Source organism: Stigmatopora nigra, chromosome 20 (genome assembly GCF_051989575.1).
Source record: "Stigmatopora nigra isolate UIUO_SnigA chromosome 20, RoL_Snig_1.1, whole genome shotgun sequence".
NCBI lineage: Eukaryota > Metazoa > Chordata > Actinopteri > Syngnathiformes > Syngnathidae > Stigmatopora > Stigmatopora nigra.
In genome coordinates this window covers 6976948-6996575 of record NC_135527.1, presented here as the reverse complement: position 1 = coordinate 6996575, position 19628 = coordinate 6976948, and the positions used below count along the sequence as shown (strand labels likewise).

Below are 19628 nucleotides of genomic sequence, written 5' to 3'. Positions count from 1 at the left end.
GGATTTATCCAGTTTATCTCATGAAATTCCATTTTGAAACTCCCAATTAACATATGGAACCAGCAGGTGGCAGTGATGCTCAACTTTTTCTGCATCACTATCCTATAAATATAATTCTTTAGGACAAATGATGCAAAACGTCGATTTATTTGCAGCTACTGCAGTTTTTTTTACAATGCCAAGCTGCCATTTTGTGTCTTAACATTATTTGTCACTCCTTACTGCAATGTTTGTCTTTCCTCTTGCTGGCCAGGTGTTGACACACCCACAGTCACCTGACCGGTACTCAATTAAAGCCACATACAGTCATACCTCTACTTACAAATGCCTCTAGATACGACTTTTTCAGGTTACAAACCCCTTTGAGATGCAAATGAGTGCTGAATAAAGATCCAAGTTACAAAAACATCAGTACATTTTCTATAACCGTCATTTTATTTTGAAATTTTAACTGATAAATGCCCTATTTCTTGCTTGACAACTATCCTACAATACTGGGCTCTCATTGGCTGTCTCATAACAACCCTCCATGTTTCTTTGACCATAGCCGAGTGCCTAATGGATCCGCATTAGGCTCGAGAGCCACGTGTTAGCCACCCCTGCTTTAATGCATTAACTACAGTGCAATGTTTTGCATCCCTTATTTTATATCCATAATAAATTGTCTGATTGGTTGTTGCCATTGACAGCAATGGACGTCATATACATTATTTGTGTTTCTGCAAGTATCTGGTGTGTAAGCGCAAACTGGACAGCAAAAAAGAAGCCCTTCTCATTTTGTCCAAGGAGTTGGACACGTGTCAGCAAGAACGAGACCAGTACAGGCTGATGTCCAATCAGCTCCGAGAGCGCCATCAAGGACTCAAGGAGAAGTACAGGGAGTTAATCGTAAGGGCTTGTGGAAAAAACAATCAACAGGTTTGCTAGTTTGGCCACTGACATGCCTTTTACGATTCAGGAAGGCGACCAATCTTTACCGCCGGAGAAACGCACTCAAGTAAGTCATAGAAGTTTTCAGTCAATAGTAACTAACTCATTTTCTTCAACCAAAAACTGAATGTTGACTTTGTAAAGGTGAACCTGGCCCAGCTTCTGAGAGATTCCAAGGAACGGGCGAAGCGGCTTGGGGAGGAGACCAAAGAGCTGAACCAGCAATTACTGGAAGCCAGAGGAGATAACAAGGTCTTTTGGTCCCCGGTCTTTTGGTCCATTTTGGTCGCCTGTCAAATGGTGACAGAGAGTTTACTGTTGAAACCAGCTCTCAAAATTATATACTGTTTAATATCTAAGTACTGTTTAATATCCAAGTGCTGTTTAATATCCAAGTGCTGTTTAATATCCAAGTACTGTTTAATATGCAAGCGCTGTTTAATATCTAAGAAAGAGATCATTAATATCCAAGTACTGTTTAATATCTAAGTGCTGTTTAATATCCAAGTACTGATTCATATCCAAGTACTGTTTAATATCCAAGTACTGTTTAATATGCAAGTGCTGTTTAATATCCAAGTACTGTTTAATATCCAAGTACTGTTTAATATCCAAGTACTGTTTAATATCCAAGTACTGTTTAATATCCAAGTACTGTTTAATATCCAAGTACTATTATATATCCAAGTACTGTTTAATATCCAAGTACTGTTTAATATCCAAGTACTGTTAAATATCCAAGTGCTGTTTGATATCCAAGTACTGTTTAATATCCAAGTACTGCTTAATATCCAAGTACTCTTTAATATCCAAGTACTGTTTAATATCCAAGTACTGTTGAAACCAGTTAAACAGTACTTAGATATTAAACTCTCTCTTAGATATTAAAGTCTCTTTCATGAATATAGATTGAGAGCTAGTTTCAACAGTAAACTCTCAGTAAAACAGTTCATTGTAATCTCGTAAAAACCTTCAAATGTATGTGGTCCCAATCCGGTTGCAATTACTACCTCTCCACAACATGGTCAGCTCCTCCGAATGACTATCACTCGGCAGCGGCTGGGGGGCGAAGACTTGGGCGTACGGCACTTCCCGGCACATGAACGTGAAAATCTAGTCCAACGGCTGGAAAAAGCAGGTCATCAGGTTGGGAGAACTTCTAGAAATCCATGTGGTTGGAATTTTCTGGAGGTGGTTTATGGTCTGGATAGATGGAAGTCATGGCGGACAACATCAAGGCTTTGGCGGATGAGCTCCAAGACGTGAAGACGGAGCGGCACGGGTATCGCGACAAGGCCGAGCGACTTAACGTGGAACTCAATCAGGTTTTGGGAAACCGTGGCTCGCGAATGGTGGACTTGGATGCGCTTTGCATGGAAAATCGGTAAGTAGACCCCGAGCCGCTTCATTTGGTGGTTTTGTTTACGTAACGGCACTTTCAGGTATTTGCACGAGCGCTTAACTCAAGTGCAAAAGGAAGTGAATCTTCTCAAGTCCAATATTATGAAGTACAAGGTAAAGACTTTTCATCTGGGAAGATAAGTCGGATCAGGATGTGGTTTGGGTAGATTTTCTGTTTATATGTTTAGTATAAAGACAATTTCGATTTTTTATAGAATGCTCTGGAAAGAAGGAAAATCTATGATGTGGATGAGAAGTCACACAGAAGTCCTATTATGGGGGTTCTTTCAGCTCAACAAGGTTCTACACTTAAAAAAATGAATCAATTTGCAAGAAATGACCGCCATTTTTTCTTCTAGTGGAGGAGATGCTTTTGGAAGAGCGCGGTTGTAGCCTCCCCCCCACGCCTCAGTCTATATCCGACCTTAAGTCCCTGGCCATGGCCCTACTGGAGACCATTCACGAGAAAAATCTGGTCATCCAGCACCAACGGCACACAAACAGGTGAGGCGCAATTACTCTGGGGTATATAGAAAGATATAATACATACGCATGTTGTTACTAATGCAGGATCCTCGGGACAAGGGTTGCTGACTTGGAGAGGAAGTTGAAGACCTTGGAGGTTTCTGGGTTGTGGAGTCTTCCAGGTGGGTCTTCTCTCAACTGCAAAATTAATATCCAATTACTGTTTAATATCCAATTACTGTTTAATATCCAAGTCTTGTTTAATATCCAAGTGCTGTTTGATATCCAAGTACTGTTTAATATCCAAGTACTGTTTAATATCCAAGTACTGTTTAATATCCAAGTACTGTTTAATATCCAAGTACTGTTTAATATCCAAGTACTGTTTAATATCTAAGTACTGTTTAATATCCAAGTACTGTTTAATATCCAATTACTGTTTAATATCCAAGTCTTGTTTAATATCCAAGTACTGTTTAATATCCAAGTGCTGTTTAATATCCAAGTGCTGTTTAATATCCAAGTACTGTTTAATATCTAAGTAGTGTTTAATATGCAAGTAGTGTTTAATATGCAAGTACTGTTTAATATGCAAGTGCTGTTTAATATGCAAGTGCTGTTTAATATCCAAGTACTGATTAATATCCAAGTACTGTTTAATATCTAAGTACTGATTAATATCCAAGTACTGTTTAATATTCAAGGACTGTTTAATATCTAAGTACTGTTTAATATCCAAGTACTGTTTAATATCCAAGTACTGTTTAATATCCAAGTACTGTTTAATATCTAAGTACTGTTTAATATCCAAGTACTGTTTAATATCCAAGTACTGTTTAATATCCAAGTACTGTTTAATATCTAATTGCTCTTGAAACCTGTTTTCAACAGTACTTGGATATTAAACAGTATTTAGATATTAAACTCTCTCTCTCTTAGATATTAAACACTCTATATTTATAATTTTGAGAGCTAGTTTCAACAGTAAACTCCCAATCCCCATTTGACCGGAGACCAAAAGACCAGCGACCAAAAGTCCAAGCACCATCCATCTTCCATTGCACAAATAACTCAAAGTCTTCCTCCATTTTTTACAGTTTATTGTAGTCTAGTAAACACCTTAAAAAGGAGAAATAAATAAATATGGGAAACAAGATAACCACAAAGAATACAACTTGTGGTTGAATACTACCGGGACACAGTTTCCATTCTCTCCACTAGAAGGCAGTGTTGTGCCGCTTTTCAGGAGGCGTCTAGGGGAGGGGGGTGGGGGTCTGCGGGCCTGTCACTAGACCATCATTCTCCGCCATAAAACTGACAAGCGTCCATTATGGAAAATGATTGCCCACATTACAAACACATTTAGGGGGAATGTGGCGTTATTAGGGGATTTGTAGGCGGCGGAAAGAGAGGTGCGGGGTTGATGTGTATTAAACAGGACGCAATGAAACGGGAAAACTATTTGTTTGGGAGCCTAAAGCGTGATTGACACCCCCTCACCCCCTCCCAAGAGTGGCCAATCACCCCAAAAACAAAACATTTGCGCGCCAGCGTTTTGGGGGTGTTGTTTCGCTATGGCGCCCTCACACTTGGATGGTTTGTCGTAAAGGTTGATGAGCGTATTTGGCACGTTTGGGTGTGTTTGTGACGCTTTAAGTAGCATATGGTGTCAGGGCAAGAGGCGTGTAGCCATTGCTAATGAAGACAGATGATGGGGAAGTTGAGGCCACTTTTGACGGGGTGAGGGGGGGGTAGGCTGACACTTTTAAGGGACGTGACGGTAATGGAGGGGGGGGCGTATCCTCAGATTTTTAAACATCTTGAAAAATATCCAGATAAGAACTGGCAGCGTTTTTTTATGGGTGCTGAAAGGGTAAATGATCCAATTTCACTCAGCCGGTGATAATAATAATTGATAATAATCGAATGGAATAATTGGCTTTTTGGGTGAGATTAAATTGACATGGCAACATGTGAAAGGGTAAATTTAGGAGGTATTATATTTGAGGTTCAGTAGATGTCGCTGTGTGATGTTAAAAGTTTGAGTGGTTGGATATATTGCTTGCTGATGTGGTATGTTTGTATAGGGATATTTAAATTCAGTTTTAGTATGTATTAGAATCTTGTGGACGTCCTGTGTGTGGCTCCAGTTTTTTTTAACTAGGTCTATAATGTCTTCTGTGTCTGTTTTGCTACTGCAATGAAAGAAAATAAAGTTCTAATCTAAATCTAAACAAGAATAGGTTTTATGTATGATGATTTTAATAGTTTTTGTCTGGGGTTGTGCTGGACCATTTTAGATATATTATTTAAATTTTTTTTAAAATAAATGGATTAAAAGAACTGGATTAAATGCCCTGAATATTTGTTTCTTTATAGATCTAAAGCTATATCTAAAACAATATTTATTTTAGATTTTTTTAAGTATATTTTTAGATTTTACAAAATTGTTTTAGCACTAAAAACAACGAAAAAATTGATTAAAAATTTCAATTATTAATTTAAAAAGGGAAAAAAATCAGGAAACTTAATATACATCTATACTCTTCATTTTAAAATCCTAAAACAGAAAGTCAGCACTCATGATTGACTTTCTCTGGCCCTACAAAATGATGCGGCGGGCCATATTTAGCCCTCAGCCCGCCACTTTGACACCTGTGGCGTACACAATTTGAAATGATAAAAAAATACTGGGAAACATGTTAACAGGTATGTAAGAATCTAAAAACTAGCAATTTTACTTACAGTAACTCCAGCAGGAACTTGGAACGAGGTGACAGCCAATCAGAAGCTCCCATTGGACCTCCATCCAACGCAGGTGGCGTCTCAGCAACTTGGCCCGCCTGCAGGTAAAGCGAGTTAATGGCGCGCAAACCCGTGGCGTTGACGAGATGGCATAAAGAGCGCCATTAGCTCACGTAGCCGTCGCCTATATGCCGTTCCTGTCCTCTCATTGGTGGGAGTTGCCCAAATGCCATGGCATTTTAAAAAATGTGAGGCAAATTCTCGCCCGCTGACATTCAAAAACTTCTCTTGAAAAATGACCGAGTGTGAAATGTGTGCACGAGGGTTGGGGGTGCATAAATATGGATGCTACATAGAAAAACCACCAGGCATTGGGCCTTTGAGAATCTTTAACCTTTTTTTTTTCTCCATGCGTATCCACAAATATGGGTCAGTAATCCCCCAAAGTGCGGCCACATTTTAACCCAAAAAAAAGCAGAACTAAGCTGTTCCTGTCACACCTTCCCGTGTCAATGTGGGTAAATTTAGCCTGTTGCTATGGAATCACTCCATCACAATTGGTATGATATAGCCTGTATTGAATAAATGGTGGATATCCTATTATGCGTTAGGGCAAGGGTCAACAACTAGCGGCTTGGTGGCCTCATGTGGCTCTTGTAGGGATGGATAAGTTAGTGGAAACTAACTTTTTGGGCAAATTATGAGGACTCTATGTGTGTATATATAGGATATATCCCAGGGGTTGGGAATTTATGGCTCAGGAGCCACATGTGGCTCTTTTGATAAGTGCATCTGGCTCTTTGCTAACCTGTGAGCTAAAATATGGAAACCCCTAGTGACAGAACTGAGATATTACAACTAGAATTAACTAAAATATGAATTGTTTATGGGTCTCTTCGTCAAAAAGGCTCCCAACCTTTGATATATACTATAGTAAAATACACAGTTTTACTGAATACAGTGGAAATATCATACTAAGTGTCAAGAGTGCTGCCTTCTAGTGGTCAAAAGTGGAATTGCTATTGCAATTTCTCAACTTATTGAGTGCAACATATCCCAATTGAAGTATTTCAAGTACTTGTACTTTATCAAGAACTGTTCTTTCCCTCCTAGTGGAGTGCAACATATCCCAATTGAAGTATTTCAAGTACTTGTACTTTATCAAGAACTGTTCTTTCCCTCCTAGTGGAGTGTAATATATCCCAATTAAAGTATTTGAAGTACTTGTACTTTATCAACAACTCTTCTTTCCCTCCTAGTGATCCCACACAAACCAAATTCTCAAGAATCACCGCAAGAGCGCCACCTAGATGATGCCAACCTCAATGCACATGGCCCACCTCAAACCACAGCCAATCGGATGCAAGAAGACGGACATACTCTGGGGGAGGAGTCTGGACGTGAGACAGTGGTGGTGGCGGAAGAGGGTGAGGAAGCGGTACTGGCACTGGGATCGGCAGAAAACCAGTTCTCCCATGATGCACCTGGAACTATCAGATATCAGGTGGTGCAGATTGCTTGTCATAATGTAGTTTGAAGACTACAGCACAAGTTTGTGCCTTTCCGTCAAGCCATTCCAGCCGGACACACAGCTGCCACGCAAAAACGTTCGAACCCACAAAGCGGCGCAACTCGCTATTTTTTAATCCCCATGCTACTAAATAAATTGGAGCGGTGTTGTGAGCCCAGCAACAGCCAGCCGATTTGGCACGGTGTTAAGGAGCCTTCCTTCCCTATTCCTACGAGCACAAGTTTTGAAACCAGATGGAGTGGGAACTAATGAAGTTGTAAGACGAGATACCAGCTTGCCTTTGGATTCCTCATCAGGATTTTTTGCATGGCTTCAAGACAGCGACGAGATTTGCATAGTTGTTAGAGTGTGTTTGGGGGGTGTATAGTATTTGGCGGGGTATTTTGGCAGGATCTTTGGAACTCTTGTGGGCTTCTGTGACACACATTCCATAACTGCTTTTCCAAAGATGTCTCCCAAAAAAAGGGCTTTGAATGTGAAGTTGATGCAAATTGGTTAGGGAAATGGGAAGAAATTGTAATCAATGGGAATCCAAATGTCCAAGATTACTTGCTTGAGTTTTTCGTTCTTTGTTCAAAACTACCATTTACAAGACAGTATAAATGTGGGAAAGTTAAGTTTTGAGATTGGTTTAATGTTTGGCTGCATCTAAAGTATCAAATAAAGGATTATTAATATTCTTGCAATCATTCTATGGATTTACACCACCCTTTTGACTCCACAGTCATAGTCATAGTCAGTCATAGTCAGTCATAGTGAGTCGTAGTGAGTCATAGTGAGTCATAGTGAGTCATAGTGAGTCATGGTGAGTCATAGTGAGTCATAGTGAGTCATAGTGAGTCATAGTGAGTCATAGTGAGTCATAGTGAGTCATAGTGAGTCATAGTGAGTCATAGTGAGTCAAAGTGAGTCAAAGTGAGTCATAGTCAGTCATAGTCAGTCATAGTCAGTCATAGTCAGTCATAGTCAGTCATAGTCAGTCATAGTCAGTCATAGTCAGTCATAGTCAGTCATAGTCAGTCATAGTCAGTCATAGTCAGTCATAGTCAGTCATAGTGAGTCATAGTGAGTCATAGTGAGTCATTGTCAGTCATTGTCAGTCATAGTCAGTCATAGTGAGTCATAGTGAGTCATAGTGAGTCATAGTGAGTCATAGTGAGTCATAGTCAGTCATAGTGAGTCAGTCATAGTGAGTCATAGTCAGTCATAGTCAGTCATAGTCAGTCATACTCAGTCATAGTCAGTCATAGTCAGTCATAGTCAGTCATAGTCAGTCATAGTCAGTCATAGTCAGTCATAGTCAGTCATAGTCAGTCATAGTCAGTCATAGTCAGTCATAGTCAGTCATAGTCAGTCATAGTCAGTCATAGTCAGTCATAGTCAGTCATAGTCAGTCATAGTCAGTCATAGTCAGTCATAGTCAGTCATAGTCAGTCATAGTCAGTCATGGTGAGTCATAATCAGTCATAGTGAGTCATAGTGTGTCATAGTGAGTCATAGTCAGTCATAGTCAGTCATAGTCAGTCATAGTGAGTCATAGTGTGTCATAGTGAGTCATGGTGAGTCATAGTGAGTCATAGTGAGTCATAGTCAGTCATAGTCAGTCATAGTCGGTCATGGTCAGTCATGGTCAGTCATAGCCAGTCATAATCAGTCATAATCAGTCATAATCAGTCATAATCAGCCATAGTCGTAGTCAGTCATAGTCAAAATAATAGTAATAGTAATATTCCACACATGCTATTCTTAATCATTCCTTTATATAGAGATGAAACCTTTTCGTTTCCCTTCCGCTTGTTTTGACTGCCCGTCTTACTTGTTTTCTTTCGTTCCTTTTCGCTTTTACGCACAATTTCGTGACAAGCGAGACCCGTCAACGGGTCTCCCGGGCTCAAATAAGTGTGACCGTCATCATCATCATCGTCCTCTTTTCAATGGTTGAAGGGGTTGGAGATGAGCTTTTTGTAGGCCGCACTTTCTGAGCCAGGGTTAATTACTCCAGAAACTGGCTGATTCGTTTTCTTCTCGGCGATGGCCTCCGTTCACCCGGGTGTTCTCACATCTCCGGAGACGCTTCAAGGCCCGGAGCTTTTGGGGGTGCCGTGACAAGTCTAACTTTCTGCTCTACTGCTGACAGGCCCTCCTTATTACCTGCCATATTAGGACAGCGGTACGGGTGAGCTAAACAGACGGACCTTGTCACTCATCTTTTCCTATACAATCTCATTGGAAAGCTAAAAAAAAAGCTATCTGGCTCAAATTCCGTCATCTGTACTAAGATTATTTGAATTTGTGGGCGGACATTTTTGTTTTGTTTTGTATTTCTCCGCCAAATGAATATTCCATAAACTTGTCAGGACCAGTTTTGTGTTGCCAGAGCGGCGACACAGCAGTTTTTCCAACCCAAAAAAGTTTTTATCTAGCTTGACCTGGTCCAAGACATGAAAAACGGATCCAAAATGGCTGCCCTGCAAGAATTACGTGACAGAGTAAGAACTAAACCGGTGTCCAATCATTTTATACGGCAATATCGGAGCTTGTATGGACGGCAAAGTGAAAAACAGGCTTTAATAATTAGCTTAACATAATGTCTGTTTACCTAAAGCCAAATGATATATTAAAAGCAGCAATATAATTGGCCGAGAGATGTCATGTGACTCTTTCGCCACTAGTTTAGCCAGAAATTCGGATGTCAAGTTAAATTCAATTTCCTAAATCAGTAAAACAGACTCTAAACAAACTATAGTCCCTGCAAACCACTAGCTCCGCCCCCTAAGCACTTATAAAGGTGACTGAACACAACCTGAATTTAACGGATATGCCCTTGTTGTTCCATAAACCGGAATCTGGCGTTGATTGGAATGCTCCCGAAGCAGATGGATAACGCCTTGGTTTGTTTGTCATTGTGGAATCCGAGGTTATTGGGAATGATCCGCCTCCCTCCCGCACGCCCTCGCCATCTCCCGTTGAATTCGGGATGTTTAATTTGCCTTGATTAAGCGCAATTACGATGCCCCGTCAAGCGGAAAAGCAAAATGCGGAGACGCCGTCCCCGGAAAATATGGGAGATTGAAAAGGGAACGATGTGCTTTCCATTAGAATCCTAATGGACTCCATTTCTTGACTCTACCTACCATGGGGGACGAAAACCTGCTTTGGGTCACTAGCAGTTTAAAAATGGCTCCTGTAACTCCATTTTGAATCCAAATACATTTAAAAAAAGGACCGTATTGGCCCCAGTTTTGGACGACCAAGACTGAAGTTTGAAAAAACTTTTTTGAACTGCAAATAAAGGAAATAAGGACATTAAATCTGGAATAAATGATTACAGCAAAGTATTCCAGTTTGTTATATAATGTCTAGACCCCGAATATAAGACGACTTCCACTTTTTCCAGGTTGATATGATAGATGCTAACAGCTAGCTGACAGTAATCTGGAATAAATGATTACAGCAATTTATTTCAGTTTGTTTTATAAGGTCGAACCCCCAAATATAATTTCAATGCAAAAAACATCGTCTTATATCCGGGTTAATATGATAGATGCTAATAACTAGCACAGAGTGTCAATTTAGCTAACCAGTATCTGACAGTAATAAGGAATAGATTATTTCAGCAATTTAGTCCAGTTTGTTATATAATGTCTAAACCACGAATATAAGACGACCTACACTCTTTCACTCTTATTTCAATGCAAAAAACACACTGTCTTATATCCGGCTTGATATAATAGATGCTAATAACTAGCACATAATGTCAATTTAGCTAACCAGTAGCTGACAGTAATCTGGAATAAACGATTACAGCAATTTATTCCAGTTTGTTATATAATGTCTAGACCCCGAATATAAGACGACCTCCACTTTTTCATTCTTATTTCAATGCAAAATACACTGTCTTATATCCGGAATGATATGATAAATGCTAATAACTAGCACATAATGTCAATTTAGCTAACCAGTAGCTGACAGTAATTTATTCCAGTTTGTTACATAATGTCTAGCCCCCGAATATAAGACGACCTCCATTTTTTCAGTCTTATTTCAATGCAAAAAACACACTGTCTTATATCCGGGTTGATATAATAGATGCTAATAACTAGCACATAATGTCAATTTAGCTAACCACACTCCCCAGACTATCGAAGACCAGTTCTTGGGAAGCGAATTCTACCAAACTTACTCTCTTGTTTGCGAGTGTGTTCATGATCAGCTTCTAATTGGGTTGAAGAAGTGTAATGTTCAAAGGGTGCCGTTTCCAGCCCCCTTCTGGGCTCTTCTTCTTCTTCTTCTTTTTTCACCTCTGCCCTGCCAAGAACTTTGATGTGGACTAATGATGAGGAGGCGTCTACTTTTTTAGGGAGTTGGTGAGTGTCTTGCTCCCACTTTTTTTAAGAGTTCGAACCATCGGGGAAGTCTAAACGAAACACCTGCTCTCAACACCAAATCAAGCCAGCTGTCGAGTCAAGATAAGTCCTAATATTTAAGCTTCCCCTTCAGCTGTCAGCGTCAAAACACAGCAATAGGGGGTGCCGGAACTGGGTGGCCCAGTCAAGAAAAATGCGGGTTATTGGCATAAAACAACATATAGGGCCGTATTCCTTTAGGAAATGCCAGCCTAGCTTGTTTCCAGCACTTTGGCAAAGAGCTGTAGGGCTTTTAAATTTATTTATTTATTTTTTTTACCCTTCTCGCCCGGCAGCTGCTGCGTCCCGAAGCTTGATAGGCTATTAATACTCTAGCTAATTCGACCGATCCATTCAGATTTGCTGTTTCCACTACTTGTCATTGCCGTTGATTAAGAGGCACACGGTGGGCTTGGACTGGGTGTGATGTACGAGGGTGCTAGACTCGATCTGTCTTATGGTGGGAGGAAGAAATATGAAAAGCCTAGTGATGTTTTTCAATTTCGCTATAAATTGGGGAGAAAATGAATATACAGACAGTACGGATATATTTTCTAATATTTTTATATAAGTGAATATAAACGTAAATATTTTTCCCCAAAAAAATAATGTCATGGAACCCCAGTACTTACGTTTTCTACCTTTGGTTTTTGTTTTTATTTTGGATAATATATAATAAAATTAGAAAAACTGATAATTATTCCATTGGTTTATCAAGAGCAGAATATAGTGTATTTTTATTAAATATTTGTTTGCCCCTATTGTTCTTTTGTTGGCCTGCTGGTGGTGCTGCAGCACAGCTTTGTAGTCGGGTGATAAAAAGGCTGAATAGTCGGAGAGATTTAAAAAGGAAAAACATATGTGCAGTTTGAAATGTTTTTGTGAAGATGCAAGTGGAATAAAATGGTTCAGCTTGTATATTTTGAGTACACATTTGCTCATACGGGATAGGTTCTATTTTTTGTATTTTTGTGCGAATAGGGGGCGCCTGTAGGCGAGTGAAAACGGAGGTCGTTGACCTGGTGATTAAAAAAACTATGAAAAACTACAGGAAGTGACTTTAAAATAGTGGATCCTAATTAGTCCTCATTATTCCAGAATAATCTAAAATGTCCCTGCATGCTATTCTTAAGATATGTATCTTCTTGTTGACCGTCTTGTTATTCTGTCAACATGTAAAAGCTAGCATAACATTAGATTACGAAACCCAAGCATCAACAATCGGGATGTCACAACCAGAATTGCGTAAAATATAATATATATAATATCCAAGTACTGTTTAATATCTAAGTGCTGTTTAATATGCAAGTACTGTTTAATATGCAAGTGCTGTTTAATATCCAAGTGCTATTTAATATCCAAGTGCTATTTAATATCCAAGTACTGTTTAATATCCAAGTACTGTTTAATATCTAAGTACTGTTTAATATCCAAGTACTGTTTAATATCCAAGTACTGTTTAATATCCAAGTACTGTTTAATATCCAAGTACTGTTTAATATCTAGGTACTGTTTAATATCCAAATACTGTTTAATATCTAAGTACTGTTTAATATCCAAGTACTGTTTAATATCCAAGTACTGTTTAATACCCAAGTGCTGTTTAATATCCAAGTGCTGTTTAATATCCAAGTCATGTTTAATATCCAAGTCCTGTTTAATATCCAAGTACTGTTTAATATCCAAGTACTGTTGAAACCAGCTCTCAAAATTATATTCATGAGAGAGTTTAATATCTAAATATCTACTATTTTCAACAGTACTTAGATATTAAACTCCTTTCTTAGATATTAAACTCTCTCACGAATACAATTTTGAGAGCTGGTTTCAACAGTAAACTCTCTGTCACCATTTGACCAACGACCAAAAGACCAGCAACCAAACGTCCAAGCACCAAACATTTCCAGTGCACGGCAAAATCAACCAAAAAATAATAATGAAACCCGGGTTAAAGCAGGACATTGTTCCCACCGTTCGGCCCAGCAATAATCCCAAGCTAGAAATTGAAGGAGGAGGGAACCTCACGCTCCTCCTGGGCGGCCTCACGTCGGGTGAAAAATGCAACGATGTCATCGGAGCCTCTCCCCGAGAGGAAGTCGTGAAAAAGAATTAAGGCTTGTCACGCCCGCCGCTGCGCATGCTAACGACTACATTAGGCAGCCCTCAATTAACATAAAGCTCTAGCTCGTCATTTATTCGCCATTTGTCCAGCAGAGCTGCCTGATTGTCTTGCAACCCGAGACTCTAATCTCACTTGGACAAATGTGCTACAACCAGTTTATCTAAAAGTACTTTGTCAAATGTCCCCATGCTTGGACACGCCCCCTTTTTGGCTTTATTTGTCAACAAAGCTCAGGTCCTCGGTGCAAAACGGTGAAGGATGGTTCGCGTTAGCCACCACGCTAGGCTACTCTGCAGGTAATAACCCAGAAATAACACGCAGAAACGACGCCTTAATGATATTACTGATGAAGCTAGGCCAGGATTAGCTAACGTGAGCCGACAGACTGGAAGAAGCCAGAAGGCGTTGGGTGTAATGGCCCCGGCCGAGATAATCCTTCAGAATCAATGCAGTCAATGAAGCTGACTATATGATGGGGGGAACGTGAGAGGGTGCCGTGTACGGCAGCTGCTTTAGTCATGTGGACAATAACGGTTCTTGGCGGATTTTGTTCCCAACTATTAGATGTTTTACTGTCTTGGTTTTTGGGCAAGATGATGTGGCCGATATGGTCATTTTTGATTGAAAATTGAGAAAAGTTAGATGGATTAAACTTCTGAAAAATTAATTTTGATGTCGATGAATGAAATTCGAGAAAAAGTAAGCCGGTTCTTGCATAAAATGGGAAAAACTCAGTTGTGTCTGCCATTTCTGGCTTAAGGTTTTACTTAGGGATGACAAACTAGACCGCTGTGAACATAGTTCCTGGTTGTGCTGCTCACCTGACTTCCTTTTTGAATATGGAGGTGGAAATTGGGAATCAGGGGTGGCTTATACTCGAGAAATTGTCAAATTTAACCATTTTAAGGCAATTTTAAGGGTATGGCTTATACGTGGAGGCGACTTATATGTGAGAAAATTCAGTTTTTCGTTGATGTTTTTCTAGACAAACATCGTAGATAAGTGTAACCAAAGTATGTACTGACACGATTCCTAATTGTACTGCTCACCTGACCTCCTTAAGGAATGTGCAATCCAGAAATCGATTTATACAGTATCTCAGAAACCTGAGATCACCTGTGATCATTTTTTAAAGATTTTCCCTTCAAAATAAGACATTTTCACTCCCTATTAAAACCATGAATATGGAGGTGAAAATTGTGAATCAGGGGGCGGCTTATACTCGAGAAATTGTGAAATTCAATGTTTTTAAGACAATTTTAAGGGTACGGCTTATACGTGGGGCGGCTTATATGCGAGTAATTTAAAAAAATTCAACCATTTTCAGGCAATTTTAAAGGTACGGCTTATACGTGGGGCGGCTTACACTCGAGAAATTGTCAAATTCAACCATTTTAAGGCAATTTTAAAGGTACGGCTTATACGTGGAGGCGACTTATATGTGAGAAAATCCAGTTTTTCAATCCTCAGGTCTTCATTGATGCTCTTCTAGACAACATATGTACTTGTAGGTACTGTATATAGTTATCAAATACTCCTCCAAGTGTTTATTCCTACTTAAAGAGGAGCTTAACGATTGGTTCATCTCGACAGAGGTAAGTATCAGCCAATCCTGACAGCAGTTTCCGACGAACAAGGGAAAGAAGCGTACATTTTCTTTCACCCGACGCCCACCCGCATATTAAGTTATGACACTGGAGAGGCAGTTGCCAGTTGGAGTGGGTCATTAGTCAGCCGTCACAGTTCCGAGTGCTGTGATGAATCTAAAAGGGCCAGCTACGTTACGTAAGGAGGACTAACCCGGCAGCCATTGCCGTTCACTTGATGTGCTGTTTGTGTAGATGCTGACAGCCAGAGAGACCCGTCGGCCGCTATGACTCATTTGACTGTCGTTTCTACTCGCTACAGTCGTTGGAGTCGGGATAATTGTCATCAAAATAGATCTGGCAACTCAAAAATGGCGGAGATTGTCTACCCTTTTGTTTTTTTGTGTATCGCCGCAACATGGGTTAAACCGATATTCCATTGGCAAAATGGCGCTTGGGTTTAATCTCAGAGGTGAGATGAAAACTATATTATGGGGAGTAAAGAGGGAGGAGGGGGGAGGGAGTCTCCTCGGGAAGATGGAGTAACGTACGCTCTGGTGGGGGAATTTGTTTGGCCTAATTCCGATGCCATTCGTAGCACTTGCAAGTAAAGCCGATCATCAAAAGTGTAAAAATTCTTGAAATATGCAGCGTTTGATATCCGCCAGGATCATTTGATCTTGTCGTTTTTTTGCATGCTTTCGAATGGAGAAGGCGGACTTTCATTTAAATGTAATGCCACGTTTCAGGGTGGTATTGCATAACGGCAATGAAATAAATGAACTGGATTAAAATCCCTGAATATTCAGTTTTTTATAGATCTAAAACAATGTTTATTTAGTTTTTTAAAATTTATTTTTAGATTTACAATTTTTTTTAAATATATATATATATATATATATATATATATATATATATAGATATATATATATATATAGATATATATATATATATAGATATATATATATATATATATATATATATATATATATATATATATATATATATATATATATATATATATATATATATATATATATATATATATATATATATAATATTCTTTTATATTATTATTATCATTTTAAAATTATTATTAGTATTTATATTATATATATATATATATATATATATATATATATATATATTATTTATATTATATATATTATTATTATTTATATTATATATATATTATTATTATTTATATTATATATATATTATTATTATTTATATTATATATTATTATTATTTATATTATATATACTATTATTTTATATTATTATTATTGTCTATATTCTATATTGTATATTTTATATTATATATATATAATTTTTAATTATTATTTTTTATATATATATTTTTAGATTTTACAAAATGATTTTTAAACTAAAACCAGAAAAAAATGATTAAAAATATGACAATTATTGATGTAAAAAGGGGTAAAATCAGACTCTTAATTTTAATTTGATCCTAAAACAAAAAGACAGCAATCATTTACTTTCTCGGGCCGCATAAAAAGAATGCGGCGGGCCAGATTTGGCCCCCGGGCCTCCACTTTGACACCAGCGGTCTAGAGGTAAGATTTTGTACCTGAGCCGGGCCTAAAATCTCAACATAATTTGGAATTTTGGATAGAACTGAACATCACAAGTTTCTATCAGCTTCACTTGGGAGACGGATGACTCTCTCCGGCACCCCCGAGTCATCACAAAAAATGAAATTTCAGGTTTGAGTCTACAAATCAAGTTCGGTTCTGGTCAGGTGTTTGGACTGTAGGGCCAACTTCTAGTTTTGTACATATGTGAAGATATTCGAGATTGTTTTTTTGTCACATATTCTTCCAAAAAAGTGGGAGGTTTGTTGCCAGAAACGCTGCAAAATGGGGGTGCCGGCGAGAGTCATTCCTCTCCCAAGTGAAGCCGATAGAAAGGCCATTAGTCGGCGCTGATCTGGAAATTATATGGAATTGATCCTGAGGTAAGAACACTTTTTCAAGCTCGATACTTCCCATTGATTTTGGCTGCTATAATTATAAATGAAAATCGTTACTGAGCCAAGTTGTGTTTTGAGCTGAGTCACACACACACACACACACACACACACAAACACACACCAAATTTCCTTTTAGGGTAAAAAAAAGTGCTATAAAGATGCAGGGTTCGAAATTTTGGACTGTTGATAGATGTCCAATTATGTTGGCCCATTTAAATCAGAGTCATTTAATTTAATAACAAATTAAAAGAATATAGATATTCTTATTTATCATGAAAACTAAATTGCATTTTTAACGGATTTGTCTATTTTTATATCAATGATTATTAGCCAATCGTTTCGTTAATTTACAGCGGCAACCAAAGTTTACCACGGCAAGACGACCAATCATTAACGACCAATGATCAACCGCTCCAAGTCCGAATGGTTTGGACTCGTAACTCATTAGTCTTGAATCCTTTTATGCTATAAATAAAACAATGAAAAATTTACCTACTACAGTAGAGATGTCGTCTTGCTCGTGACCGGACGTTTGGTTGCCAGTCTTTTGGACGCCGGTCTTTTGGTCCCTTTTGGTCGCCTGTCAACAGTGAGAGAGAGAGAGAGTTTAATATCCAAGTACTGTTTAATATCCAAGTACTGTTTAATATCCAAGTACTGTTTAATATCCAAGTACTGTTTAATATCCAAGTGCTGTTTAATATCCAAGTACTGTTTAATATCCAAGTGCTGTTTAATATCCAAGTACTGTTTAATATCCAAGTACTGTTTAATATCCAAGTACTGTTTAATATTCAAATACTGTTTAATATCCAAGTGCTGTTTAATATTCAAGTGCTGTTTAATATCTAAGTACTGTTTAATATCCAAGTACTGTTTAATATCCAAGTACTGTTTAATATCCAAATACTGTTTAATATCCAAATACTGTTTAATATCCAAGTACTGTTTAATATCCAAGTACTGTTTAATATCCAAGTACTGTTTAATATCCAAGTACTGTTTAATATCCAAGTACTGTTTAATATCCAAGTACTGTTTAATATCCAAGTACTGTATAATATCCAAGTGCTGTTTAATATCCAAGTACTGTTTAATATCCAAGTACTGTTTAATATTCAAGTACTGTTTAATATCCAAGTACTGTTTAATATCCAAGTATTGTTTAATATCCAAGTTCTGTTAAAACCATCTTATATTCATGAGAGAGAGTTAAATATCTACTGTTTATTCATGAGAGAGAGTTGAATATCTAAGTACTGTTTAATATCTAAGTGCCGTTTAATATCCAAGTACTGTTTAATATCCAAGTACCGTTGAAAAAAGAAGCTATTTAGATATTAAACAATCTTTCATGAATGGAATAATACCTTGTAGCGATGTATGCTGTGACACAGTGTGTCACTCAAGAAGTTACACATGGACATACACAGACCATCTGACAATGACTACGATTTCCGTGGCACTTAAATACCCACAACAGGAAGTAATCAAGGATGGATTACAGCTGCTCTGACCTGACGGCAAGCCAGGAGGGGCAAAAAATTCGCTCTTGACCAAAAGACCGGCGACCAAAGTCACAAATTCGATGACCGCCTGCAGTAAACTTTTACCGCAACGAGTCAGTCCGCCCACCCGGCGTTCCTCAGGCTTATTTTTCCACCACCTCGTTCCTGTCCAGGTGTCTTATCTCCCATCTTACCACACACAGCCAATCTTTTGGGGGAGATGGCGACAGCAATGTGACAAATCCATCTGTCCCCATTTGAATTTGTATGCTAATTTGAGGGTAATAGCCCCTCCGGTGGCGGTACAGGGGAACAATTCCATCACGCCATCTATGACAGCAACGTGGCAGTACGATGGCCGGGTTGGCCTTGATAGAGGGCGAAGCGGCGCGGGGTAACGAACACCTGCGCGGGGAGGCGGCGTGCGGGTTCGAACACCTGCGCGGGGGGAACGTAGCCTGACCTCCAAGCTCTGGGCGGGTTTGACCTCATTTATTTCCACCGATGAACTTCGACCCCGGACCGCTTCGTGACATGTAGCTTTAATGGATGCTAAGCTAACGTGAGAGTATTGTGGAAGCCTGTTGATTTGATCCGGGGAGACGCTTTCACGCGTCGCCGGGCAGAAAACGGGAAACAGAAGACGCTTGTGTCAAATGAGCCGAGCCGTGTCGTTTTACTCGCCACCTTGGCCCCTCCCCCTTCGGAGTGGCGAAGAGGCGGATGACACCGTTCGACTATCTTTAAATTAATCTATACGGGTGCGGGAAAGATAACATTTCACAACGGTGGATAAGGTTGCTTTTCTTTCCGCTGACACAACAAGCCAATCACGGTGGAGCGGGGATAATAAAGTGTTAGGTTGATTCGGGGAGTTGAAATTGGGATGTTTTCTTGCTTAAATGTGAAATTTGAAGGTACAGAAACAAAATGGCTGCTCGC

At 38.9% G+C, this 19628-nt stretch overlaps 1 protein-coding gene and 1 long non-coding RNA gene across 2 annotated transcripts; one reads left to right on the top strand and one right to left on the bottom strand.

Annotated features, from left to right (window-relative positions):
• The first annotated feature begins 684 nt into the window (after positions 1–684).
• Positions 685–7673, top strand: LOC144213583 (coiled-coil domain-containing protein 149-like). The gene is made up of 11 exons (XM_077742119.1): positions 685–888; positions 959–997; positions 1075–1182; positions 1960–2076; positions 2142–2314; positions 2373–2445; positions 2547–2631; positions 2691–2835; positions 2902–2978; positions 5544–5645; positions 6801–7673. Exons 1-11 carry the CDS (start codon positions 829–831, stop codon positions 7076–7078), a joined length of 1257 nt encoding a protein of 418 aa, XP_077598245.1. The 5' UTR covers positions 685–828; the 3' UTR covers positions 7079–7673.
• Positions 1915–18637, bottom strand: LOC144213584 (uncharacterized). Its single transcript, XR_013330016.1, has 5 exons — positions 18549–18637; positions 17671–17758; positions 5542–5639; positions 2882–2994; positions 1915–2133 (listed from the first exon to the last, which is right to left on the bottom strand). It is a non-coding gene; the product is annotated as an uncharacterized LOC144213584 (long non-coding RNA).
• Between the last annotated feature and the right edge of the window lie 991 nt (positions 18638–19628).